The 27,175-nt window shown below is 42.0% G+C and overlaps 1 protein-coding gene across 1 annotated transcript in view; it reads left to right on the top strand.

Annotated features, from left to right (window-relative positions):
* MERTK (MER proto-oncogene, tyrosine kinase) overlaps window positions 1–27,175 on the top strand; it is an 85,047-nt gene that overhangs the window by 25,567 nt on the left and 32,305 nt on the right. The window contains exons 5-8 of the mRNA XM_047069205.1: window positions 5,620–5,706; window positions 8,674–8,789; window positions 15,394–15,577; window positions 19,894–20,045. Of these exons, the coding sequence (XP_046925161.1) occupies window positions 5,620–5,706; window positions 8,674–8,789; window positions 15,394–15,577; window positions 19,894–20,045 (539 nt within the window). The remainder of the gene's footprint in view (window positions 1–5,619; window positions 5,707–8,673; window positions 8,790–15,393; window positions 15,578–19,893; window positions 20,046–27,175) is intronic.

Raw genomic sequence — 27,175 nt, 5'->3', positions numbered from 1 at the left:
CCCAGAGGCAATCTTTTTTTAAACCAGCAGAAGACCAAGCAAGAGGGGCATGAACAATTGTGATGAGTGAGGTGAGACGTAACAGTAAAGTGGATGGCCCACTGGGAGAGGACATGGCTCAAGAGAGATTAGAGGCTCCAGTGCTGGAGTCACTCGGGAGAGAGTGGGTGGTAGGGTGGGGATTTAGGGGAGTGGATGATTTTTTCCTCTGGAAAGCCACAAGGACTCAGACTATAAAACTTCAAGGTCTATTCCAGTCTGGTGGTTATTGTTCATCCAGACAGAGAAGAGGAAAGTGACAGGCAGCGGTCTTTCCCAGCGCACACTAGTTGTTATATTCAACCCGGGCTTATGCGTGAGTCTCTAGCTGGGAAGCTAGTGCCATTACGTAAAGGAAGTATATATATTTATTTATTTTTGATGGGGGGGGAAGGGCAGAGAAGGGGAGGACCCCAAGTGGGCTCTGTGCTGACAGCAGAGAGCCCGATGTGGGGTTCGAATGAATTAACAAATGGTGAGACCGTAACCTGAGCCAAAGTCTGACGCTTAACTGACTAAGCCACCCAGGAGCCCCCAAAGGAAGTATACATAACTGAATACATTAAGTGAAGAAGACTATATTTGACCTTGAGTTTTGGCCCACCTGCTTTTGGAGAAAGTTAACTTCGGTTTGAACCAGGTTCTGCTTCTCCCTGCTGGCGTCTGGCCTATGGGCATTAACCACCCCAGGGCACAGGAAGTACTGCTATAATAGGTGGTTTAGCTATTTCTGGGCAATTCCATATTAATGTGGATGTCTTGTGCCAGAGAATTTGCTAGAGATTGTTTTCCTGACTTTGTGTGCACTTTGAAAAGAAACACAGAAAGGAAAAGCGACTTCCCACTTAACCTAACATCATGGTCCTGATCAGCGGTTTCACTTTCAGCATTGATAAACCTTGCAGCTCTGAAGGGGCCCCAGTTGTCTTACTTAGGGATCTGTTGCTAGACCACGGATCTCACGAAATGAATCCCCCCTGTTGTTTTTCTCCAGGACCTTCTGACCAGTTTGGAATGTGATCTGTATTTTGTACTTAAGTGTTTCCCAAGCATTTTGACAAGAGTAATTGAAGTCAAATAACTGTGTTTAGCTCAACTGTATTAAAAATATAAATTGCACGGCAGCTCTCTGTATTTTCTGATTGAGCCAAAGCAGATTTTTCTAAATATAAGCCAAGTTTTGCGTGTTCATGGAGCCTGTGAAATGGGCGTCTTACTTGAGAGCTTATGACTTGGAAGGTTAAAGATGATGCTTCAGCATGAAGACCAAAGCGTCACAGGCCGGACTGTGAAATAATGGTTGGCTGTACGGACGCCATGCAGTGGCTTAGAAGGATAAGGTCTCGATCCTCATCTGGGACATGTTTATCTTCTTTTGTAAAATCAATGCCTGACAAGAGTACCCAAAGTCCCAATGCTATGTCAATGCTTCTTTTCCAACTCTTGCTTCCCAGTCATCTCTCCCTCATTTTGCAAAAGAAGAAAGACCTCTCCCTGACTTGTCTGAAGTCACTACGGGGTATCAATTCTCAAATGCTTTGGTCTCAAGATCCCTTGACAGCCTTAGAAATTATTGAGAACCAAAGAGGTTTCGTTTATGTGAGTTCTATCTATTGATAAGTACTGAATGAGAAATTAAAACAAAACTTTTAAAGCACAAAAATAAACAAGCCCATACTCCATTAGCTGAGAGAGCTAATGGCATTATCACACAACATACAGCTTCTGGAAAATTCTTCTGGAAAATTCCATCGTGCATTTCTGAGAGAATGAAAGTGGAAAGGGCGAATAACATCTTACCATTATTATTAGTATTGTTGTTGTTATTATTATTACAAAAATAGTTTTCATCTTAAGAGCTCCTTAAAGAGACTCTGGGATGCCCAGGAGTTTCTAGACCACACTTTGACAGTGGCTGCTATAGTGTTTTGGCACTATAATGTTAAGAAATTTCCAGATCATTACATAGAAAATTCCAAATTTTGTTCAGCAAAGGAGTTGCCCCTCTGGTAAAATTTTACTGTTTACATTTAAGAATTATATATATTGTCTTGATGAGTTGTGCCCTAATAATAATGGTAAGGATCATCAATCTATATCTCAACGTGCATGTGTATTTTTGTTGCCAAGAAGTGCTTCCAAACCCACACACTTATGCCATTAGGGTAAAAATCTGCAGGGGAAGTAGAAAATCATGATGGAAAACTTCTGGCAGCTGGAGGAAAATTGTTTCAGTGGGTGATGCTGGTTTTCCCATCCCAGTCTTGAGTATGCTACATAGGTGCCTTCAAAGGAATTTTACTTTAAAATGTCTGAGTACCTGAAATTATATTCTTTGCAGCTGTTTAAATTATAAAAAATTTAAGATACAAACCTCAAAATATATGAGAGGCTGCATATATTTTTCAAAATTATTTGAGAGGAATACAAGCAAAATACCTAAAGACCCCTAAGGCAGGGTATCCAAGGGTGTCCTTTTATAGATGCGGCTAATGGGTTTGAGGTAAATATTCCTCTTCAGTGAAATAAATATTTCCTAAATGATCACACAAACTATGAGCAGTTTCATCCATCAGCCAAAAGGGAGTGACCAAAAATGTGAAGAGCGATGGCTGCGACCTGGGATTTTAGTTTCTTACCTCTTGGAATTGTCAAGGGAATCTAAGAGGATTTTCCTCCAGTCTGAAGGCAATACTCCTTACCTCAGAAAATTAAAATACCTGAAGTGGCTGTCACATTCTGACAGAACATTATTTTCGAGAAGTGAAAAGTCACTGTGGGTTTGTAGGACGGAGATACACAGGTTCGTTTTTTCTTGAGAGATTTGTCTAGTCAGCAGAGTTCAGGTGCCTGGACTAATTTCTGGATGGGAAAAAAATGAACCCCAGAGGCTCTGATTTTTCATTGCACTTGTAACCCTCAGGAGAAGCACCGACATAAAAGGGATTAGGTTCGCATTTCTTCCCAGAACTTCTTGCAGACGCAGCTCTCTGGCCACTTGGCCCAGCCTTGGCACAGCATTTACCACGTGGACACCCAACATGGCATGGCCTTTCTGGGCTGATGCCCAGCTGGCCTTCCCTCAGCAACTTGTTCCTCTGAATTTTCAAATATTTAATTACTGTTAATGACAAGCTTTGGATTTTAAAATGATCAGATGGAGAATTTCCTATACAAGTGAATGGATAGAAGAAAACAAAATAAGGTTTTCAGGCAAGAAGCAAGTGGAGGTATATTTCCAAGAATTTTTTCTGCCTTTCTCCAGTTCATGATATGAACTCCGTGCCAGATGACATCTGTGTGCCAGAGGCAGAGAAGTTTCCAGATTCTACTAGATGGTATTTATGACTGTGCGTTAAAAAAAAAAAAAAGGAAGCGTGCCTGGGTGGCTCAGTTGGTTAAGCGTCTGACTTCCGCTCGGGTTGTGATCTCATGGTTCGTGGGTTTGAGCCCTGCATCAAGCTCTGTGCTGACAGCTTGGAGCCTGGAGCCTGCTTCAGATTCTGTGTCTCCATTTCTCTCTGCCCCTCCCCCACTCTCTCTCTCTCTCTCTCTCTCTCTCTCTCTCAAAAATAAATAAACATTAAAAATTAAAAAAAAATTTTTTTTAACGTTTATTTATTTTTGAGACAGAGAGAGACAGAGCATGAATGGGGGTGGGCAGAGAGAGAGGGAGACACAGAATCTGAAACAGGCTCCAGGCTTTGAGCGGTCAGCACAGAGCCCGACGCGGGGTTTGAACTCACAGACCGCGAGATCGTGACCTGAGCTGAAGTCGGACGCTTAACCGACTGAGCCACCCAGGCGCCCCTAAAAATTTTTTTAAAAAGGAAAAGCAAACAAACCTGTTTTTAAATTTTAGAATAGTTTTAGATTTTAGAAATCATGGAGATAGTACAGTTTTCCCATCAACCCCATTCCAAGTTCTCCTGTTGTTAATGTCTTATGTTAGTGTGATATATTCATTACAGTTGATGAACCAATATTGATATATTTTATTAACTCAAGTCCATACATTATTCACATTCCCTTAGTTTTTACCTAATACCCTTGTATTGTTCCATGGTTTCATCCAGGATTTGGTTGTCTTGTCTCTTTAGGCTCCCCTTGGTTGTGACAGTTTCTCAAACTTTCTCTGTCTTTAATGGCGTTGATAGTTTTGAGGAATACAAGTCAGGTTTTTTGTAGAATGTTCCACAGTTTGAACTGTCTGATATTTTCCTCCTGATTAGACTTGGGTGGTAGGTGTTTGGGAGGAAGATTGCAGAGGGGAAGTGCCATTTTCATTACATCATATCGAGGGTACATTCTGTCAACATGACTTAGTGGTGTTAACCTTGGTCACGTGGCCAAGGGAGTGTTTATCATTTTCTCCACTCTAAAGTTTAAAAAATAAATAAATAAAATAAAGTTTTGCTTTTATTTCCTTTTCATACTGTCCTCTTTGGAAGGAAGTCATTACATGCAGCCCACACTTAAGAGGTTGGGAGTTACGGTCTTCCCCGCTGAGGGCAGAGTATCCACATAAATTAATTTGGAACCCTTGTGCATGGGAGATTTGCCTGTTCTTCCCCATTTATTTAATCATTTATTTATAGCAGTGTAGACTGGTGGATATTGGTTTTATACTTTGGGTTACAATCCAATGCTACTTCCTTTATTTTCTTGTTCAAATTGTTCCAGGAAAATAGCCGTGTGTGTGTGTGTGTGTGTGTGTGTGTGTGTATGTGTGTGTGTGTGTGTGTGTGTGTGTGTGTGTGTGTGTGTGTGTGTTGCATGGTGTTTGTATTATATTCCGTTCCAGGCTCATCTTACAGGTTTCCTGCTCCAATCTGAGAATTAGCCATTTTTCCAAGGAGCTCTGGTTCCTTTTGTTGGCATATCATATTAGAAACCAAGATCTGGGTTGCCTCTCTTCCTTTCTATTTAAAACTAATAAAGAGACTAATTTTTTCATTTCTAAGATGTCTTCAAACCTCTGAACTGATAGAATTTTTCTTCATTCAGCCCTAGTGTCTTCCCTGCAAGTAATAATAGTGTCTTATGTTTATGTAATAATTCGGCATGAACTGACCGATATTTACCATTAAAAAAGGATTCATTACAACAGATCATCTGAAATTTTTAAGCACTGTGACTTTTCTCCTGCTGTGTTTGGTATTCTGAAATGTCATCAGTGTGTGATTAGTCTGTACTGTGTGGCTAACCAGCTGGGGAGTGACCAGGCAAGCCTCAAAAAACATTCTTTATGATATTGGGGCCAGCAATACCCATACCTGCTGGCAGAAATTTAAAAATCTAAATGTTACTGCTTTGTTACCTAATATCTCACCATCAGGGAAGATAAAGGACGAAAATGAAGACAGCTGCCTTGTAGCCCCACGGGTGGCTTGCTCCTGGTAGCTAGGGTTTAATCCCAGGTATGTTTTTCAACCACCAGCATACTTTTCAAATTAACTTGGCATTTATGACTTGAAGCAATGAACCAAAAAGTAAAAGATTGCTAAGACAACCGTAGGGTTCTGGTGAACCGCAGCCTGTTTCTCGGTGACTGGTCTCATGAGTCCCCTTCCATTCCAGGTCTGACCGAGATGGCTGTCTTCAGTTGTGAGGCCCACAATGACAAAGGGCTGACCGTGTCCAAGGGTGTGCAGATCAACATCAAAGGTAAGCACCAGGGCCATGTCCCCAAGCCCCTGAGCTCTGCAGCCAGCTACCTGGGTTTGAGCCCTGGCTTCCCCACTGACTTCCTTTGTGACCTTGGACAAGTCACTTAACCTCTCTGGCTTCAGCATAAAATCGGGATAATTACAGAATCTACCTGTTTCTGAGGCTTAAATAAGACAGTGCAAGTAAAAGCTTTCATAACAGCGCCTGGTGCTTACATCTTTGATAAACATGAGTTCATATAGTTTTGCTTAGTCTGAGAAGAAACTAGGCTGTGATGTCTACCCTTGATTTTCTTAGCTCCTGTTTTCATCTTTCCCTCTGCCACCTTGAACTAGTCCCCATTGCTCCTTGAAGAGCCTGCAGGGGTGGGGGGCGGTGGCTTAGGGCATTGATTGAAGGAATGGGCTCTGTCCTTCCAGGGCAGCTGGGGCTGAAGCAAGTCTCCCCCGGCTGCTGCCCTGAGAGGGGCAGAAGCAGGGGAGAGCCCAGAGCCCCTGTGCCTCTTCCTCCTAATCTTCTTGTCGCTCTCCCTCCCCCTGAGCTGGGATATAACATAACGGAAGAGTTGTGTTTGAAGACCCCTGTGCTAGTGGAGATATTACAATCCAACCGTCTGCCTCATCCTCCTCTCTCCATGGGATCAAGGTTATCAAAACCTGGAACCTGAAAGTCAATACTGTCATTTTATGCCTTTTCAAATCATATTTCTTACCTTCTCTCATAGAAACTCAAGCAAATTTTATGTTTATTTGTTCTTCATTTAAATAACGAGAAGCAAATATTGAGTTCATATTCCTTTTGGTCTTAATCTTGGGGAAACAACACAAGGAAAAAGCAGAATGTGTTTAATAATGAGTTAAAAGGTAATATACAGTGGGGGACTCAAAATTGCTAAAGAAGTTATACTTTCATTTTGGCAAACAACTAGATGAAGGTGATGAGGGAGCATTTTCTGAAAGTTCATTGGAACAAAACAAAGAAAAAAAAAAGAGCAAACTGAAACTTACTCCCGGAGGAACTGTATAACTTCCTTCCTCATTTCAAGTCTCATTATGACAATTTTCAAAAGAAATGTTGGGAATTTCAGGAATTCATGAGTAGGTGTGAAGTTATAAAGACATTTTCGTAAAGTGCAAACACCTTATAATGTAAAAATTTATATAAAACGAGTAACAGTATTTTTGACATTTTATGCTTCACACAGCACGTCAACTTATTTTTTTTTTAAATCAATCCTATTTCTAAAACTTATGCTTTGGGCTTTCATTTTTTAAAAAATTTATGCCAAAGCAACCAAGCCTCCCTTCTTATAATCTATTATTAACTGTAATACACATGGCCAAATGATGATCGGAAAGGCAGACATTTGAGGGTAATTCTACAAATAATCTATTCAGGGAAGTGAGTCAAAGTGCCTGTTCTTTCCCGTTCACCAAGCTGTGTATCTATTAGTAAACAGAAACTCCTGAATATGGTACCCAGTGCACTTTACATGGTCTCAGCTCTCCTTCCCCCATCTCCTGCCCTTATGTCTCCCACACGTTCCCCAACCCTCGTCCCTGTGTTACCTTATTCGGTCCTCACCACAGCCCCATGGAACAGTGCTGTTACTATCTTCATTAATAGAAAAAGGAACAGAGTTTAGAAAAGGCATTTAAACTGTGGCCTGGACCATAGAGCCGGCTAGGTGGTAACCAGACTCCCCAGTGCCTGCTGGTGCCCACGGTAATGGGCTTACTGCCTCCTGCAACCAGCCTCCAGTGTTCTGCTGAGGGACAGACAGACCTGACAGCTCTGGGGTCAGACAGACCTGAGTTCAAGTCCCCGTTGTACTGCTTACGAGCTCTGTGATCTTTGGTGAATTTTTAACTTCTCTGATCCTCACTTTCCTCATCCATCAGTGAGGATTGGAAGACTACCTGTCTGATAGGGTTCTAGCAATGAATAGATGAAGCAAAGTCCATAACTACAATGTACATAACTACTAGGTACATAACTTACTATGCCAGACCATAGTAAGCACTCAAAAACAACAGTCCTCATTTTTGCTTATAAATGTGATCATCACTACTAATTAAGAATAAAATTTAGCATAAAATAAGATTCCCCAGACTTCAGATCTTCCTTAGATTCTGTGTTTTTTTTTTTTTTTTCTAAGTTTATTTTTGAGAGAGCAGGGGAAGGGCAGAGAGAGAGGAACAGAGGATCGGAAGCAGACTTTATGCTGTCAGCACGGATCCCGATGCGGGTCTCAAACCCACAAACCATGACATCGTGACCTGAGCTGAAGTCAGATGCTTAACCGACTGAGCCACCCAGGCGCCCCCGGTCCTTCCTAGATTCTAATTAAAGGGCCTATCCATGTCCCCCATGTGGCCAGGATCGTTGCACACCTGTGGTATTACCTGCCTCCACTCCCAGGAGATGCAGTTGACCCTTTTGCCTGAACTGACTCTCCCCGACTAGAAAGCTTCTCCCCACTCAGCCACACACGCACACTCATGCTACCATAACACTCTCTCTCCTCGGCTTGGGGCTCTCTCGATCTCAGGTAATGTGGGTCTCCCCTCCTCAACCCAGAACTGCACAAGCATTTGATCCCATGTAGAACACTAGCACCCAGAGACGTGCCCTCGTACAGTAGAACAGTGAACACCAGCTCAGTGAAGGAAATAGATGTCTTGACATCCTTCCCCAGCTAAGTTCTCACGTCATCAGTGGGTGGGAAAGCAGGTCTCTGCTCCACTCCTCTGGCCCAGGCAGAACCGTGCTATCAAGGGAAGCCCTGTCTGTAAGCTCATATGTATTACTCTCAGGCATAACGTGGCTTCTTTTTAAAACTTGGGTTTAATTTTCCTAATCTTAAGAAATGGAAACAGGTTTGGTATTAATGTGTTTGTTTGGTAGCTGTGGCCGCCTGTGGTTTATAATTGTGTTTGTTTGTGTGTCTTTGTTTTTGCGTAGCAATTCCCTCCCCACCAACTGAAGTCAGTGTCTACAACAGCACAGCACACAGCGTGCTGATCTCCTGGGTCCCAGGTTTTGATGGATACTCCCCATTCAGGAATTGCAGCATTCAGGTAAACCTCCAGGATGAAGAGGGAAGTGGCGGTTTGGTGCTCTGAGGGTCTACCTGATTCTTCTTCCTCCTGAGGATGGGTGCTGAGGCCTTCAGCACCTCTGTCCAGGGTCCGTTGACCTCCTTCCCACTCAACGTCCACCGTACATGCCCCACTTTATGGTGCTCTGCCCCGGGATGCTGTTTCCTTTCTGCTCAAAGTCCAGGGCCCATCCAGAAAGGAAACAGGTTTCCAGAATAGAACGTCGTGAGACCAAGAGAATTAATTTTTTTTAATTAATTTTTTAAATTTACATCCAAGTTAGTTAACATAGAGTGCAACAATGATTTCAGGAGTAGATTCCTTAATGCCCTTCCCCATTTAGCCCATCCCCCCTCCCACAACCCCTCCAGTAACCCTGTTTGTTCTCCATATTTAAGAGTCTCTTATATTTTGTTTTTATATTATTTTTGTTTCCCTTCCCTTATGTTCATCTGTTTTGTATCTTAAAGTCCTCATATGAGTGAAGTCATATGATTTTTGTTTTTCTCTAATTTCGCTTAGCATTATACCCCCAGTTCCATCCACGTAGTTGTATATATACACACACACACACACACACACACACACAATGGAGTGTGTATATATATATATATATATATATATATATATACACATACATATATGTGTGTGTGTGTGTGTATATATATACATACATACCACCTCTTCTTTATCCATTCATTCGTCAATGGACATTTGGACTCTTTCCATACTTTGGCTATTGTCGATAGTGCTGCTATAAACATTGGGTATGTATGCCCCTTTGAAACAGCATACCTGTATCCCTTGGACAAATACCTAGTAGTGCAATTGCTGGGTCATAGGGTAATTCTATTTTTAATTTTTTGAGGAACCTCCATACTGTTTTCCAGAGTGGCTGGACCAGTTTGCATTCCCAACAGCAGTGCAAAAGAGATCCTCTTTGTCCGCATCCTCGCCAACATCTGTTGTTGCCCGAGTTGTTAATGTTAGCCATTCTGACAGGTGTGAGGTGGTGTCTCGTGGTTTTGGTTTGTATTTTCCTGGTGATGAGTGAAGTTGAGCATTTTTTCATATGTCGGTAGGCCACCTGGATGTCTTCTCTGGAGAAGTGTCTATTCATGTCTTTTTGCCCATTTCTTCACTGGATTATTTATTTTTGGGTGTCGCGTTTGATAAGTTCTTTATAGATTTTGGATGCTAACCCTCTATCTGATATGTCGTTTGCAAATATCTTCTCCCATTCCGTCGGTTGCCTTCTAGTTTTGTTGATTGTTTCCTTCGCTGTGCAGAAGCTTTTTATTTTGATGAGGTCCCAATAGTTTATTTTTGCGTTTGTTTCCCTTGCCTCTGGAGACGTGTTGAGTAAGAAGTTGCTGTGGCTGAGGTCAAAGAACCTGGTGTAAGAAAGTGGTCCTGGTTCATTTTTCTGCATGTCGCTGTCCACTTTTCCCAGCACCACTTGCTGAAGAGACTGTCTTTATATCATTGGATATTCTTTCCTGCTTTGTCAAAGATTAGTTGGCCATACGTTTGTGGGTCCACTTCTGGGTTCTCTATTTTGTTCCATTGATCTGAGTGTCTGTTTTTTGTGCCAGTAACATACTGTCTTGATGATTACAGCTTTGTAATACAACTTAAAGTCTGCAGGAGAATTAATTTTTAAGGTACAAAAACACATCCCTAAATTAGGACTGGCTTGTGACCAGGAGTTTGGAAAGTCAGGTACTTGTCAGCCTGGCTCCTCCTGGGCTAGTGGCCATGAAGGACATACAAGCATGAGATGGGTCATTTTTGCTGTCAGGTATAGCACCTTGGCCCATGGGTCCCTGGACAACCTGGGCACTACAGGCCTTGCAAAGTCTTCACCCTTTTTTTTTTTTTTTAATTTTTAAAAAAAGTTTTATTTATTTTTTGACAGAGACACAGGCAGAGCATGAGTGGGGTAGGGGCAGAGAGAGAGGCAGACACAAAATCTGAAGCAGACTCCAGGCTCTGAGCCATCAGCACGACACGGGGCTTGAACTCACCAACCACCAACTGAGCCACCCCAGCACCCCAATCTTCACCCATTTTTAAGCACTAACTAAAATTGGTATAAAATAATGCCGTAATAAGTATACAGCCTAGCCATCCTAAAATGGTACCTTTCCATGATGTAGGCTTTGCTTTGAGTGTTCATTTCATTAAAATGGAAAGGGTAGCAATAACACTGTTTACCGAGTGCCCACAATGACCCAGAGACTTTGCGGACATTATCTTACTTAAAACCTATACCATGGGGCACCTGGGTGGCTCAGTCAGTTGAGTGTCTGACTTCAGCTCAGGTCATGATCTCACAGTTTGTGAGTGGGTTCCATTGTGTAATGGTTAGCATTCTGGACTCTGATCTCACGGTTTGTGGGTTCGAGCCCCGCGTCAGGCTCTGTGCTGACAGCTCGGAGCCTGGAGCCTGCTTTGGATTCTGTGTCTCCCTCTCTCTCTGCCCCTCCCCCGCCCATGCTCTGTCTCTCTTTCTCTGTCAAAATAAATAAAAATTTTAAAAAAAAACCTACACCAGCACTGCAGGTGCTCACAGAGTGCTCACAGCCCATGAGTGGCAAAATCAGAATTCAAACCCAGAAAGCTCTGTTGCCAAAGGCAGTGCTCAGAACCATCTGCTCTTCTGTGTCTCAGAAGAGACATTGCTTATGGGAGCAGGTAGTTGAACATGTTTGGATTATCCACTGAAAACATGAATGCATTCCGCCTTGTACTTCATCAAACAGTAGGATCAGAAATTGTTCTTAGTTTCATAAGCGTCTGGTCTTACTAGCCGAAAACATGTTAACCTGACATAGGCCACTCATGCCAGTTCAACTTGAAGCAGTGAATTCTAAAGACTTTTGTGTGTTGACAACCAGATGTTTTTAATGCCAAATGGAATTAGTGTCTGTGTTTTTATTGCCTCCCACTCTTGTCTAACAGCTGTTCCTTCTCTGAAAAGTGAAAACATTCTATTATCCCCAAAATAGCCTCCACCCTCACCCCACCAACTCCAGCTTTCCTTAATTCTTGCCCACTTTATTTGTAAACCTCCCAAGGGCTGGTAAGTGTTAGGAATTCTTGTGTCTACAAAGTCCTCACCAGGGGTATCCTTTTTTTTTTTTTTAAGCATGTATTTCACAGACCATAATATTCACCCATTTAAAGTGTATGATGTTTTTTTAGTATGCTCACCAAGGTGTGCAACCATTACCACTGTCTAATTGTGTCTATATTCATAAAAAAGATGTTGGTCTGTAGTTTTCTTGTGTTAGCTCTTTCTGGTTTTGGTATCAGGGTGGCACTAGCCTTATAAAATCAGTTGGGAGGGGTTCTCTTCTCTTCTCTTCTATTTCTTGGAAGAATTTGTGGAAGATTGATGTTAATTCTTTAAATATTTGGTAGAAATCACCCATGAAGCTATCTGATCCCGAGCTTTTCTTTGTGGGTAGTTTTTAAAATACTGCCTCAATCTTTTTACTTAGTACAGATCTGTCTAGATTTTCTATTTCTTCTTGAGTCAGTTTTAGTAGTTTGTGTCTTTCTAAGAATGTGTCCACTTCCTCTGAGTTCTCTAATTCGTTGGTGTACAATTATTTATAATATTCCGTTACAAGCTTTTTTTCTTCTGAGGATAGTAGTAATGTTCCCTCTTTTATTCCTGATTTTAATAATTTGAGTCTTTCCTTCCTTCTGTTTGCTTTGGGTTGTTTGCTATTTATTTATTTATTTGTTTGTTTGTTTGTTTGTTTGTTTGTTTATTTTAAGTTCCTTAAAGTAGAAGGCTAGATGATTTTATATATACTATATATTTGCTTCTAAGCACTGTGTTAGCTGCATTCCATAGGTTTTGGTATTTGGGCGCTTTTTTTTCCCCATTCATCTCAAATTTTTTGGTCATTTTCCTTGTGATTTCTTTTTTTTTCTTCCTCTTCTTGGTTATTCAGGAGTGTATTGTTTAATTTTCACATAGTTGTGAATTTCTCAAATTTTCTTCCTTTGTTTCCAATATTATCCCATTGCGTTTGGAGGATATACTTAAATGATTTCCTACCTTTTAAATTTACTGAGGCTTGTGTTTAATGGCCTAGCATTAGTTCTGTCCTGGAGAACATTTCAGGTGCACATGAGGGGAAGGTATATTCAGCTGTGGTTGGGTAGAGTGTTCTATATGTCTAGGTCCGGTAGATCTAGTTAGTTTATTGTTTTGTTCACTTCTTCTGTTTCCTTGTTGATCTTCCGCCCAGTGGTTCTATCTGTTATTGGAAGTGAGGAATTGGGGTCTCAACTACTGTTTTTGAATTGTCTGTTAGCCCCTTCAATCCCGTCAGTTTTCGCTTCATGTATTTCAGGGCTCTGTTCTTAGGAACAACCAGGGCCTGTTTCCTTCTATACATGTAGATGAAACTGAAGCATGGACCAGCTCTTTTTAAAACTGCTGCTGAGCTGTATGAAGACTTTAAGACCTGAGGCTCTTGCCCATGGTTACCCTCAGGGAGACTTTGAGGACCAGTACTGCCCCCACCTTGATAGAACAGGTCTCTAGATGGAGGTGAGATAGAGTATGGCAGTAGGAAGATCTGAAAACACCAGGTCACTCCTGAAGGTAGAAGATGATCACACACAAGCTTCACTTGCTTTCTCTCCTTTTGCCTTGGCTTTGGGAAGCCATAGCATGAGTGAAAAATCATCCATTGATGGCCAAATGGCAGGCCTTCCTTGCCCATCTTGGATCCTGGGGTGCCAGATGTGGTTATTCTGTCTTTGCCCCACCAGCTAGCTCCACCTCCCTTTACCCATTCTCCTTTCCATCTCTGGTAGGGTTACCAGATTTAGCAAATAAGAATACAGTTATTTTACAAGTTAAATTACAGGAGTAATTTTGTGACACACCTGTACAACTAATTACTTGTTGTTTATCTCAAATTCAAACGTAACTGGCTGTCCTCTGTCTTCTCTGACCAGTGCTAGCAGAGTTAGTCAGGACTGGCTCTAGAAGTTATCCTTTTATATGCTGCAGATTAACAATGTATTCCCACTTTTGAAGGAACCAAGCATAATTTTGTAGCAGGTCCCCAGTCCGTTACAATTTTAAACTCTGACTTGGTAGCAAATGAATGTTTTGGACACGATTCAGATCCACGCACTAGCAGGACACACCCTCCCACTTCCTTTGGCCCTGATGTTAGTTCCTTTCTTCACCCATTTTTGGGCTGCATACTCCATTTCTATTTTTAACTCTCCCACGTACTTCTTGCTATTTCGTGCCCTCCTGTCCCCTAGGACCCACTGAGAAGGACGGTTATAGAAGCCCCGTCTTCTTCCAGCAGTGTGTGCTCAAAGAGCGTCCCTGTGCCTGGAAATGCTCCACACGTTGCTCCGGAAGTGGGGCAGGGGTGGAGAGCCAAAGGTTCCCTCCACCTCAGTTTCAGGGATTGGTCACCAGGAAGTAGGTGCATACTCGAAAGCGTAGAAACAAAAAGTAAGTTCTGCCAACAGCCACCACCAAGATAAGCACGTAGCTCTTTGTTTCTCCTCTGGAGGCTCCTCAGGCCAACTGGTGCTTTCTTGTCACCCAGTGGAGCCTGTGGGTCTGAGTCTGAGGTGAGACTTGGCCCCAACACCACCCTCTTGGTATCCACTAGGGGATTTAGAATTCTAAAATGTTTGTGGCCCCTTGGCCTAAATTTCAACACACGTATCCTGAAATAACGGCATTGTGTATCCACACCCCATGACTACCAGCCTGTTATTATCAGGGATACATGGAGGGTTTAAGACTTTTTTCCTCCATTCTTGTGTTTTAGATATCATTTTCTATTTTCCGATTTTATGAGTACTACATATTGTAGAAATTTTGAAAAACGAAGTGAAAAAAGAAGCTCTCCCTTATCCGCACTCCCAGACAGGAGGCATGCTTAAGAAAAAAAGGTAGAAGTTTGGCCCAGGATTAGATTTTTGCTTGTGTGTACAGAGAACATGGATGTGGAGAGATTGGTAGAGCTTATGGAGGGGAGGTTGAAAAAAAAGAACTCAGAGGAAGGAGCTGAGATGTTTTAACAAGATTTGGAGAAAAGTTTGGCGGGTGAGGTGCAAATGACTCCTCCCTATATCTGCTCACCAAATGATGTCAGAAAATCTACCTTCTCTGTCTGTGTTTGGAGTTGAATTTATACTGGGATGGGAGCAGGGGTAAGAAAAAAGGACACACTAGAGTTTACCTCAAAGCAAGAGCAGAGGTCGAAATGACAGAGAACCACCTCAGTTCTTATTTCATATTATTTATCGTACTTTGTATTCTCACGATCATTTAGTTGCTCTGTTACCTGCCACAGTGAAAACACTTATTTTAGGCATTTGCCTCGGGTCCTCAGTGGCCGCTCCAGTGGCATGAGTAACACACAGTAATGCTGGGGGGGAAATTAGTGTGTGGCCCGAAAGGAAGCAGGTACTTCCCCCCAGGGGAGAGGAAGGGCCACGTGCACCGAATACATGAGTGCCCTGCGTCTGACATTCCCCTCACCTTACTAACGCCTGGTCCACATTTTTACTCTTCCTTTAGGTCAAGGAAGTTGATCCGCTGAGTAATGGCTCAGTCATGGTCTTTAACACCTCTGCTTCACCACATCTGTATCAAATCGAGCAGCTGCGAGCTCTGGCTAATTACAACATTGGTGTATCCTGCATGAATGAAATTGGCTGGTCCGCAATGAGCCCTTGGATTCTGGCCAGCACGACCGAAGGAGGTAATCCCTGGAGCTCAGAATAAATATTGCCCCTAATGGCATGTGATTAAACAAATCCTTCCCGGGGTGGCCTGATGGAGAAGTTTAAACTTTGCTTTGTTTGGTCTTTGTCCCTGGAGGAGAACTTTATTTGAGGTAGCCAATGAAAATGGGGTGTGGGGGGGGGGGGGAAGAGAGGAAAAAAAAAGAAAATAGGAAAGAAGATTTTCCCTCTGTTTAGTGACAAAACTTACACTTAATGTGTATAGGTAATATTTTCTTTTACACAGGGAGGCATTAATAGCACACTTTATGACATGTTATTTTGAGATATAATAATATAAAAAGTACTAATCATAGCATCAAATTTAAGAAATAATGAACACACACACAAAAAAAGAAATAATGAACGTGAAGATTGTTAATATTTACCAAACACCACGTTCCAGGCACCATATTAGGTGCTTTGCATGGATTATTTTTTTAGATCCTCGTTGAAGCCCTATGAACTAGGTTCTCTCTATGCTGTCTTGCTCATAGCAAACTTTATTTATATCTTTAAACTTTAAAGAATTTTCTGTGTGCTATTTCTGATTTCTGAGATTTTTTTTTTTAATCTTCTGTGACTATTGGAATGGATATTGTATTTCTTTTACATTCAAATCCACAGTTTCTATTCCTTCCCAACAGAGCTCTAGATCAGTAGAACCCCTTTCCTGCCCTTACCTCTGGCCTCATTGAGTCAGTGCCCTAGTCTTCATACAAACTGTGGGACAGGTCAGGATCAGAAATCTTTAGGGTGTAAGCCTTGCACAAATGAAACTCTAGTGCCAAAATTGTAAAATATCTTCTCTCAAATGATAAACAAAAGCCTTTGAGAACAATTTCATATGCTGTGTTTCATTTTCATCCAGTTCAAAAATACCTTTCTGACTTTTTCTTTTTTTTTTTTTTGTAATTTTTTTTTTTTAATTTTTTTTTTCAACGTTTATTTATTTTTGGGACAGAGAGAGACAGAGCATGAACGGGGGTGGGGCAGAGAGAGAGGGAGACACAGAATCGGAAACAGGCTCCAGGCTCTGAGCCATCAGCCCAGAGCCCGACGCGGGGCTCGAACTCACGGACCGCGAGATCATGACCTGGCTGAAGTCGGACGCTTAACCGACTGCGCCACCCAGGCGCCCCTTTTTTTTTGTAATTTTATTTACTTATTTATTTATTTATTTATTTATTTATTTTGTTTTTTATGAATATAATTTATTGTCAAATTGGGTTACATACAACACCCAGTGCTCATCCCAACAAGAGCTCCTCAATGCTCATCACCCGTATTTCCTCTCCCCAACCCCATCTGACTACTTCTTTGACCCATTAGTCATTTAGGTGTGTAGCTTAGTTTCCAAATATTTTGGGCTTTTCCAGAAATCTTTGTATTACTAATCTCTGATTTCAGTCTATTGGTGCCCAAGAACATAATCTGTATCACTCAAATACTTTTAAATATATTGAGATTCTTTTAATGGCCCAGAACATGGTCTTTCCTGATAAATGTTTGGTGTGCACTTGGAAAGAATGTGTATTCTCTCATTATAAGGAGTATTCTATAAATGTCAACATGGTTGAATTGGTTGATTATATTCTTACTGCTTTTCTGCCTACTTCTACCAATTATTTAGAGAGAGGCATTGAAATCCATAGTTATAATTTTGGGTTTACCCATTTCCTTTTGTAGTTCTAGCCAGTTTTGCTTCAAATATTTCAGAGGTTATTTTGTACATAAATGTTTAAGATTACTGTGCTCTCCTAATAATTGACCACCTTCTCATTATGAGATTGTTTTCTTTATCTTTGAGAGTACTATTTTTTGTGAGCTCTACTTTGATATTAATATAGCCACTTTAAATGCTTTCTTTTGAATATGTGATACATCTTTGATTCCTCCTTATTTTTAACTTATTTATGTTTTCCAATTTAATGGGCAGTAACCTAAGTGTTTTGGTTTGGATACCCCTAAGTGTCAAAATTGGTTTCCTTTCCTCTGGGACCACTCACTTTCTCTAGTAAAGTAGTCTCCTGTTTCCTGCCTCAGGAATGTAAACATGGCTGCCAATATCACGTGGGGAGGAGGACTGAGGTGGAGTCCTCCTCATTCAGTGTACAAACTTACACTTGTTTCCCCAGTTGTCCATCTGGCCCCTCATTGTGTCTTCATCCTGTCCCAAGACCAGAGGCTTTTCAATTTGGAGAACAGGGCATCCTGTCTCCTGTTTTTGTTTTTGTTTTTGTTTCTGTTTTTGGTTTTGTTTTGAGGGAGTACCTAGCAGGTGTGTGGGAATAAGTTAGAGGGATCTTGAGGACTAGCTACTTCCTGATCGCTTTCAATCTTCCAGTTTTAGTACCTGGGTGCACAGCTTCTGAGCCTGTACATGGTCCTTTGGGGAGAATAGGCTTGTTGAATTAATTATGCCTTCTTCATTTCTTTTTCAGCTTTTGAGTATATGTTGACATTTCTTTTCCACTATTGACTCTGCTATATCTTATGGGTTAATATTGTTTTAAATTCCTTACTGTCATTTTAGAGGGGCTTTAGGAAAAGCAGACATAAAGACATGTTGAGTTGGCCATGTTTATCCATAAATTCTACAATATATTTGAAACTATACGATTCCGTTCATAGCACAGCTGTAGCTGTATGACATTTCCTAAGCTGAAATTCATTCTAATTGCTCCTAGAATCAGCAGAAATGAAGGTTAGAATACCCTTTTGTTTTCTTTTTAGGCATATCAGAAATAAATAATTTGATCTTCCAGAAATACAACTATAATCAATGGTTTGGTATATATAATTGCAATTGTTTTTATTCTTTCTATACATAAAACATTTTTTTATTTCTAAAATGGATAGTTGGTACATGCCTTTTTGCAATTTGATTTTTCCCTCCATTAAATATTTTTTCATATCAGTACCCATGATCTACCTAATTCTTTCCAGTGGCTGGGTAGGAAGTATTTCATTGGAAAATGTATCAAAATGTATTATGTCATAATTATTGACAGAGCATTACATTTATTCCTTTTCTTCACTATTATGCCTCAATGAATGTAATACCACCTATAGGAGAATTTTTTAGATTAAATTTCTGGAAATAAAATATCTGGTCAAAGAGCGTATTATTTTCAGTTTTTATAGATATAGTCAAGTTCCTCACTCCCAAAAAATAATCTAGTAATGACCTTAACCTGTTCCCAAATTATTTTGTGTGTACGTGTGTGTATACACACACACACACACACACACATATACATATACATACACATATACATATACATATATATATGTATAACACAAACATACTTTTTTCCAAAGTATTGTAACTTTTATCCTCGTATCCTTGCGAGAGATAACAGACATTTTGACATAAGTGGGAATGTGACTTAAGCAGAATTTTCCTATAAACCAGATAGTGAAAACCAGGGTTAAATTCTACATTTTGACATCTAGTAATTAGCATTTGACCCTCTGGTCTTCAATAATAATGAGATGTCTTATGTATATGTATACGTATACATATATGTATATGTATATATATATGTATACACACATGTATATATGTACATGTACATTTTTAAAGTCTTATTGTCTGATTAACTCTGTTCAGACCATCAGTAACCTGTCTTTGGACTTTAAAATGGTGGCTTCCCTTTGAGCTCTGCTGTGTTCCCTGCCTGGTACGTCTCACCCGACACAGGACTGATCTCCAGTCAGTCTGGTTGCCCTTCCATCCCACAGGCGTCTAGTGGAAAACCCTGTTCAAGTTGTATCTGTTTTGCTTCCCCAGGAGGAGTCCATGAGTGCCACTCACCTCCTCCCTGCCTTTCCTCATCTTCATGATTTTAGTTTAGGAAGTGCTTGCTTTTAAAAACTCATGTAGTATTTCAGGGCACCTGGGTGGCTCAATCAGTTGGGAGTCCGACTTTGGCTCAGGCCATGATCTCATAGTTCATGGGTTTGAGCCCCACGTTGGGCTCTGTGCTGACAGCTCAGAGCCTGGAGCCTGCTTTGGACCCTCTGTCTCCCTTTCTCTCTGCTCCTTCCCTGCTCATGCTCTGTCTGTCTTTGTCTTTCTCTCTCTCTCAAAAATAAATATTAAAAAAAAAAGCCATGCAGTATTTCACTGCTCCTTAATTGACAAAAGGGTGAAAATCTGCTATTAATCTCAACCTCATTTGAATGCTTTCCACAGAACACTGGAAAACCAAACATTCAGAAACTGAGAATAAGCCTCTATGTGCTTTTCTCTGTGGTTCTTCATCATTGTCTCTTTTTCCTTTTGTAGCCCCTTCAGTAGCACCTTTGAACGTCACTGTGTTTCTGAATGAATCTAGTCATAAGGTGGATGTCAGATGGATCAAGCCTCCGATTAAGCGGCAGGATGGGGACCTGGTGGGATACCGGATATCTCACGTGTGGCAGAATGCAGAGACTTCCGTAAGTCTGAACTCCGAAAAAGTGCACTTGTCTCCTTAGATTTGCTCATTTATATTGTGTTAGAAGCTTTCTTTTTAAAGTTTATTTATTTTTGGGGCGCCTGGGTGGCTCAGTCGGTTGAGCATCCGACTTCAGCTCGGGTCATGATCTCGCGGTCCGTGAGTTCGAGCCCCGCGTCGGGCTCTGTGCCGACAGCTCAGAGCCCGGAGCCTGTATCAGATTCTGTGTCTCCCTCTCTCTCTGACCCTCCCCCGTTCATGATCTGTCTCTCTCTGTCTCAAAAATAAATAAACATTAAAAACAAATTTTAAAAAGAATAAATAAAGTTTATTTGAGAGAGGGAATGGGGCAGAGAGAGGCAGACAGAGAATCCCAAGCAGAGTCGGATGTGGGGCTTGAACTGATGACCCGTGAGATCATGACCTGAGCCAAAATTAAGAGTTGGACACTTGACTGACTAAGCCACCCAGGTGCCCCTAGAAGCTTTTGTTTTGTCATGAGAAGACAACAGATTTTTTTTTTAATTAAAAAAATTTTGTTTAACATTTATTTATTTTTAAGAGAGATAGAAACAGAGTGCAGGCAGGGGAGGGGCAGAGAGAGAGAGGGAGACACAGAATCTGAAGCAGGCTGTAGGCTCTGAGCTGTCAGCACAGCACAGAGCCTGACACGGGGCTCAAACTCACGAACTGTGAGATCATGACCTGAGCTGAAATCGGAAGCTTAACCGACTGAGCCACCCAGGTACCCCGACAACAAAGTATTATTATTGAATGAGGTCCCTTTCACTGGGATGTGAAGACTATAGTAAAAACTAGAGATGACTGAATAGTTAACAAAATTCCAAGGAATCTTTGGGGCTTTTCTCGCTCACTCACTCACCCATTCGTTTATGCATTCGGTAAATAGGTGAACTCCTCTCTGTCACCACTTGATTCGTGCCTTCTGGGAACTTGGGCTCTTGTAGGAAGATAGTTGAGAACTACCCAGATAACTAGAGCAGAAGGTCCAGAAGCTATATGGCTTAGCAGTCCAACAATTCATAGCCTCTTGGAAATTCCAGAGGATGCTTTTCTGAAGATTATCAGGGAAGAACCCCAGCCTCATAGAGAATGAAAAGGGGTAACCAGACTCCAGAGGACAGGGCTAAGCCAGCAACAGGTTGCCTTAACACAGCTCCACAGGAGTAGGGGTAATGCCCAAGTGTGGATGGGTAGGCAGCTACCAGACAGGTCCCCTTCCCACTTGAGAAGATAGTTGAGGTGACACTGACTTCTTTGTGACGTAGAGCTTCCTATGGAAAGGCAGATGTACTGGTTTCATCATCAGGACTGTCTCTTTACTGCCATCATGCAAAGCACACTGTTTTGTGTTGTTACATTCCTGATCGACCTAGCCCTGGGGACAGATCAGATTTTAGCATCCTCGTGGCATTTGTTGGGGGTGCCACATGACAGCAGTACAGCTTCTTGGCAGCAGAGAGGGACAGAGTCCACAGCTGCCCCCATTGACGACATCCAATCTTTGCTTCAGTCGTCGTCAGCTTCATGACATCCAACTCTTATGCAACTGCTGTTGTTTCCAAAAGGACGGGTGGGATTTATTCTTTGTCTTTTCCTGCCTCAGTTTACCTATCAGGACGCTGACTCTTGGAAGCGGTAGGTGATGGAAGTAGAGGAAAAAGAAGAGAGTTTGGAAGTGCGTGAGTTTATGTGCCTCAGAGCGATGATAGGGTGTTGTTTGTACAAGGCACAACCCTGCTTAGGAGCGTTGTCCTACGATAGAAGCCTCTTGTTTCTTGGTCTTTTGTCCCAAGGCACCCGTGCAGGGTCCTTATTAACTGCGTTTCCACACCGGCTGAATCAGGGGAATCAAATGCCTGTCTTAGAGGCAAGCCCCTTTCACCATGGTGAATCGTGAACAGCACCTGAAGGTGCAATAATTGTGTTCCAGTTCAGTAAGGATTTTATTTTTCTCTGGTTGGCAGAAGATTGTAATTATCAGCAGACACTTGAGAGGTCTAAACATAAAACACCCCAGTTTGTTTAAAGAGTTCAGGTCATCCTTTCGACTTCTTCTGGCGTGGGTGAAAGCTGCCTCTCCGGAGGGGACCTGAGCTGAGGCGTGCTGAAGGGCAAGAGTGGCGAAAGCCTCATGGATGACGCAGCTGGAGAGCCTCATGCACTAAATGCCACCAGCGCTCCGCTGCACTGTGCATTCTGGTTGCCTTTTGTTCGGCATGGTCCCCTCTGCAGTGAGAACAATACTGCCACAGTGAGAGCTGTGACCTTTCCAGTCATTACCTCCTTGGTGCTGCTGGATCATCCTAGTGAGAACCTCATTTGCGTTGTACTCATGCTGCACTTTGTGCATCATGAGGGTCTCGTGACAACAAAAGACTTGGCGGCTTGCTTTCCTTAGGATACCATTCTCAGACGTAGCCATGCTTCAAGCTCATCGTGGGCTGCAACCAGAGGCAAGTAAAAACGCTGGAGAAAAGCTGACCCACGGAAGATCCTAAAACCCCTGCCCAAAGTGAAGTTTTCAATGACCTCCGTACCCATCACCTCTGTTTCCTAAACTCCCTTCATTTCAGAAGGGCAAGAGTTAGATACAACTTCATCTCTCAAAATTGTTCTTTCATTTCCATTTTTAGGAAACTGATACTAAGGTATACCTTCTTTATGCAAGACAATGGAATTGGATATTTTTGAAAGCTATTCCCAGGAGTTACTCTAATAAGGGTGGGTTTTTTGTATGCGGCTTCAGAACTTTCTTGGAAGTGATCTTTGGGTGGGCTATTGTTTATACCTTTATTATCCCCGCATGTTATATCGCTTTCAGACTAAAAAACTCCTGATAGTTACTGTACACACATTTGCTATATCTTGATGAAGGTATCGACCTTTTTTTTGTTCTTTTTTTTTTTTTTATCCCTTGCATTTCCTAATCCAAGCTCAAAATCCAAAAGTCAGGAGCAAGTGCAATCTATTCTCCTTGAAGTTGGGGCCATGTCTTGCTCATCTTTGTACCGTCTGAACAGAGGACCTTGAACTTACTTTCTAGGCATTTATGGGGCTTGATGCGTGGACCTGACTGACATCCATACTGGCTGGAGAGTTTCACTCTGTGATGAGACAGGCTTTTGATGAGTGTGGACTAGTGTTTCCCATCTATTCCCATTCCCAGAAGTTGTCAGTAGACCTTCCATGAGAGAGGAATTCAATGAGCAAATAAGTTTATAAAATATCACATCGTATACCCCTCTCTGGAAGATCAATAAGGTTTATTGGTAAGCTCAAGCCTCTTTGGTATTTTACAGTAAATAAGTCTGTTTCACTTTGACCCAGAATGGCCCACATGTTCAACAGAGAGACTCATTGTTATGTGTGTTATTTATACAAAACTCATTATTATAGGATTGTAGTTCTAATGCTGGTTTAATTGTATTTGGAAGGGGTAGAGATGTTAAATCAGAAGGCGGTTTCATTATGGGCAGATTATTATGGGCCTAGAGACAACAGGACATGTAGAAATAACTTCTTTAAAGACCTAGAGTAGCCACAGTACCTTCAAGGATTCCTTCCTCAGGCCTAGACCACTGCGTCCTAACAAGCTTGGATTTGGGCATGAGCACACTGGCTCTTCCTTTCCTTATTGCTCCCTCTCACTCACTCTCAAAGGAGGGCAGGGCATCTGAGCAGGTGTCATGGTAAAGTATGAGAAATGGGCAAGGTTCTTGTGGGATAGGTCAGCCAGGGGTCTGGAACACTGCCGAAACCCAAGAATTAATCAAGGGTGATATGCACAGCTTGGAGGAGAAACCTACAATGGACGTAAATCGCATGAACTAGTCAAATAAACTTCTTGGTGTGAGGCATTAGGCAGCCTTGGTTATTTTCTCTCCTGTGCCAGGACTTGAAAGACACTACAAGGTCACTTCTGTAAGAGGACCTTGCATTTATAGGGAAAGACGATCCAAATATGGCACCTTTTAGGTAGAGGAATATAGGAATAATAATAACCACCATTGATTACTTACAGTGTGCCAGACTGTGTGCTTCATGTTGTGTGCGTAGGAATTCATTTAACCCTTACAAAAACATCATGAGACATTAAAAAAAAGAGAGAGAGAGAGAAAGGTATTACTTTCAACGCTTACTTGAGGAAACTGAAGCTCAGAGATGCTGAGTAACTTACCAGAGTCACAAAGCTTGGAATTGGCAGCACTGGGGTAGGAACCCAGGCCAGACTGACATCCAGAGCCGTGCTTTTCAGAGCCCACTACCCCTTCCCAGATTCCTTTGGCTTTCGTGATACAGTGTCTCTCACTCAAATTCCACACTGTGGCCTCTTAGCAAAAGGAAGTAAGAACAGGACACGTTTGAAGAGTAAGATGTGAGTTTTGCATTGACAAATGCAAAATGAGTCCTGTGAATGTGAAGCCTGTTGAACAAGCCACCTTTGTTGGCGTAGCATGACAGAAGCTCTTATCTGGTGGTGCTTCCCCCGTTGACTGTTACTGTTCTTCGAGGCAATAAAATGGGCCTTATTCTTAATTACATAAATTATAGGGCTGTGAATTCTGACAGAGTTGGAGATCTTAACACCTTTCAGTGATTAGCAACAAATGCCACTGCAGTTGTGCTGACCTTAGTGCCTCACAAGAGAAAAAAAGAAACTGTTTCCAAAGACACACTGTTACTTTCCCTACAGGGTCTACATGTATGTCATCAGATGTCATATTGTAAATCTGATTTCATTACCTGAAAATGCTCTTAGATTTTAAGTCCTTGAGGCTACGGGCCTTTGTTGGTGAAGTTGAAAACTCACAGAATGAGAAATTGCAGTTCACCCGTGGCGTGTGCCCCAGAACCAGACCACCTCATGCCAGGGAAACGGCCTCACCTTCTATGCTCTGCACCTGACCGTGAGAGAGAGAATACACACATGGGTGGCTCCTACATGGGTCTGGTTTTAAATGGTTTTCTTTGTCAAATTTCAAAATCAAAATGAAAATAAATATTTGGGGATATAGATATGGTCGGTCACGTATTTGGCATCAAAAGAATTTGGATCAATTGCATCGATTTTTAGAAACAGGGATCATCTTTATCATTCAAGGCAATTCTTAGAGAAAATGGTTGTGCTCCACTGAAATAGTTATCATGTATCTTTCTAATCACTACTTCAGCATTTATTATAGCTCCACCCCTAAAATGGGAAAATTCTTTACGTATTTCCAAAGCATGTTACCTGTAAGCGGTGGCTGCCATCGTTTTCGTACTTCAAGATTCGGAAAGATGACAGCAGTAACCAGGATGACTGCCATTGTTGATGCACTTAAGGAACAGGAGGTGGAAATTTCAAAGCTCCTTCTCTGGGTTTTCACAGTGACTTATTATAGGCCCTAAGCGAATAGATCTTATCAACCACTGTTATGTTTGTTTCCAAAAGGATGATTTTGTGTTAGGATTTCTCTTCTTCTAGGAATTTAATTCATTCGCAATTATGCATGTCCTCTAATTTAGAGATAATTCTCACAAATGATATATTATATATATCTTTTAATTTTTTTAATGTTTTATTTATTTTTGAGAGAGAGAGAGAGAGAGAGCATGAGTGGGCGAGGGGTAGAGAGAGAGGGAGACACAGAATCGGAAGCAGGCTCCAGGCTCTGAGCTGTCAGCACAGAGCTCGATGCGCGGGGCTTGAACTCATGAACTGCAAGATCATGACCTGAGCCGAAGTCGGACGCCCAACAGACTGAGCCACCCAGACGCCCCATGATATATTGTATTTGAGTCCTGGCAGATGAAAAGCGTGAAGCCAGAAGCAGGCCCAAAAGCTGTTGTCAGGCAGGACATCTTTTGTACGTTCAGGAGCTGTTAGGTAGTAAATTGTGAAGCAGGCATGTTATTTCTCAGTGGCCAGCCGGACTCACTGCAGGCCTCCATGACTGTGTGGGTTCGAACCATAGAGTTGCTCTGCTTGATGAGTTCCTGTCCCCCACCCAAATTAAATAGAGAATGACCAACTAACCCATAATCAAAACTGGGTTTGCCATAAATAAAATGCTCTATTTCTAAAAAAAGATATTGCCTGAATACCCCCCAAATTGTTAATTATTATTTTGTTTACTTAATTAATAAAAAAAAAAAATCTGTGACAAATCTCCTTAGCATACAGTCCAGTGGGGTGGAAAAACCAGAACATTTTAAAGCCATATTTTCCCCTTTTATCCCTTGTCTAAGATTATTTCTGAGACCTGATGGTCACTGCTTGTTTACATTTAGGAAGTCTGTGGGTGGCTGACCCAGGTTCCCCCTTGGTCACCAATGACTGGCCTGCCCTCTCCGTAAGGGCTGAGCTGGCCCCACCCTGCCCCACTGTTAGAAGGAATCAGCATGACACCAAGTGACCAGGAATAAAGTTACCAACCCAAACCAGGCGCCTGCTCGTCAGTGATCTGTGGTATCTGTGCGCCACCTGCGTGGTGTGACATTTCTCTTTCTGTCTGTGAAATCAGGCCTCCAAACTGCAGAGATTAAAGACGTGTTTCTGGGGTGCCTGGAGAGCCCAGTCAGTTCAGCTTCCGACTCTTGATTTCAGCTCAGATCATGATCTCACGGTTGTAGGGCCGAGCCCCGCATTGGGCTCTGTGCTGACAGTGCAGAGCCTGCTTGGGATTCTCTCTCTCCTTCTCTCTCTCTCTCTGCTCTTCCCCCTCCCTCCCTCCCTCTCAAAATAAACAGTCCGAAGGCTGAAATGAGGTCCTAAAACAGTCTTTTTAAAAAAATAATTATTTATTTTGAGAGGGAGGTTTGGAAACAAAGGGAAAAGTGTTATATAAACAGAGTTCTGGGGTTTTTTGTTTTGTTTTGTTGTTTTGTTTTGTTTTGTTTTCAAAAATCACTTACTCCTGGGGCACCTGGGTGGCTCAGTTGTTTAAACATCCGACTTCAGCTCAGGTCATGTTCTCGAGGTCCATGAGTTCGAGCCCCGCGTCGGGCTCCGTACTGACAGCTTGGATTCTGGAGCCTGCTTCAGATTCTGTGTATGTGTGTGTGTGTGCGTGTGTGTGTGTGTGTCTGTCTGTCTGTCTGTCTGTCTCTCTCTCTGCCCCTCCT

The sequence above is a fragment of the Lynx rufus genome, unplaced genomic scaffold, assembly GCF_022079265.1.
Source record: "Lynx rufus isolate CCGP_SWC_20201006 ecotype Redwood Valley unplaced genomic scaffold, mLynRuf1.p SCAF_8, whole genome shotgun sequence".
In the NCBI taxonomy this organism is placed as follows: Eukaryota; Metazoa; Chordata; class Mammalia; order Carnivora; family Felidae; genus Lynx; species Lynx rufus.
This window is presented reverse-complemented; position numbering and strand designations above follow the sequence as displayed.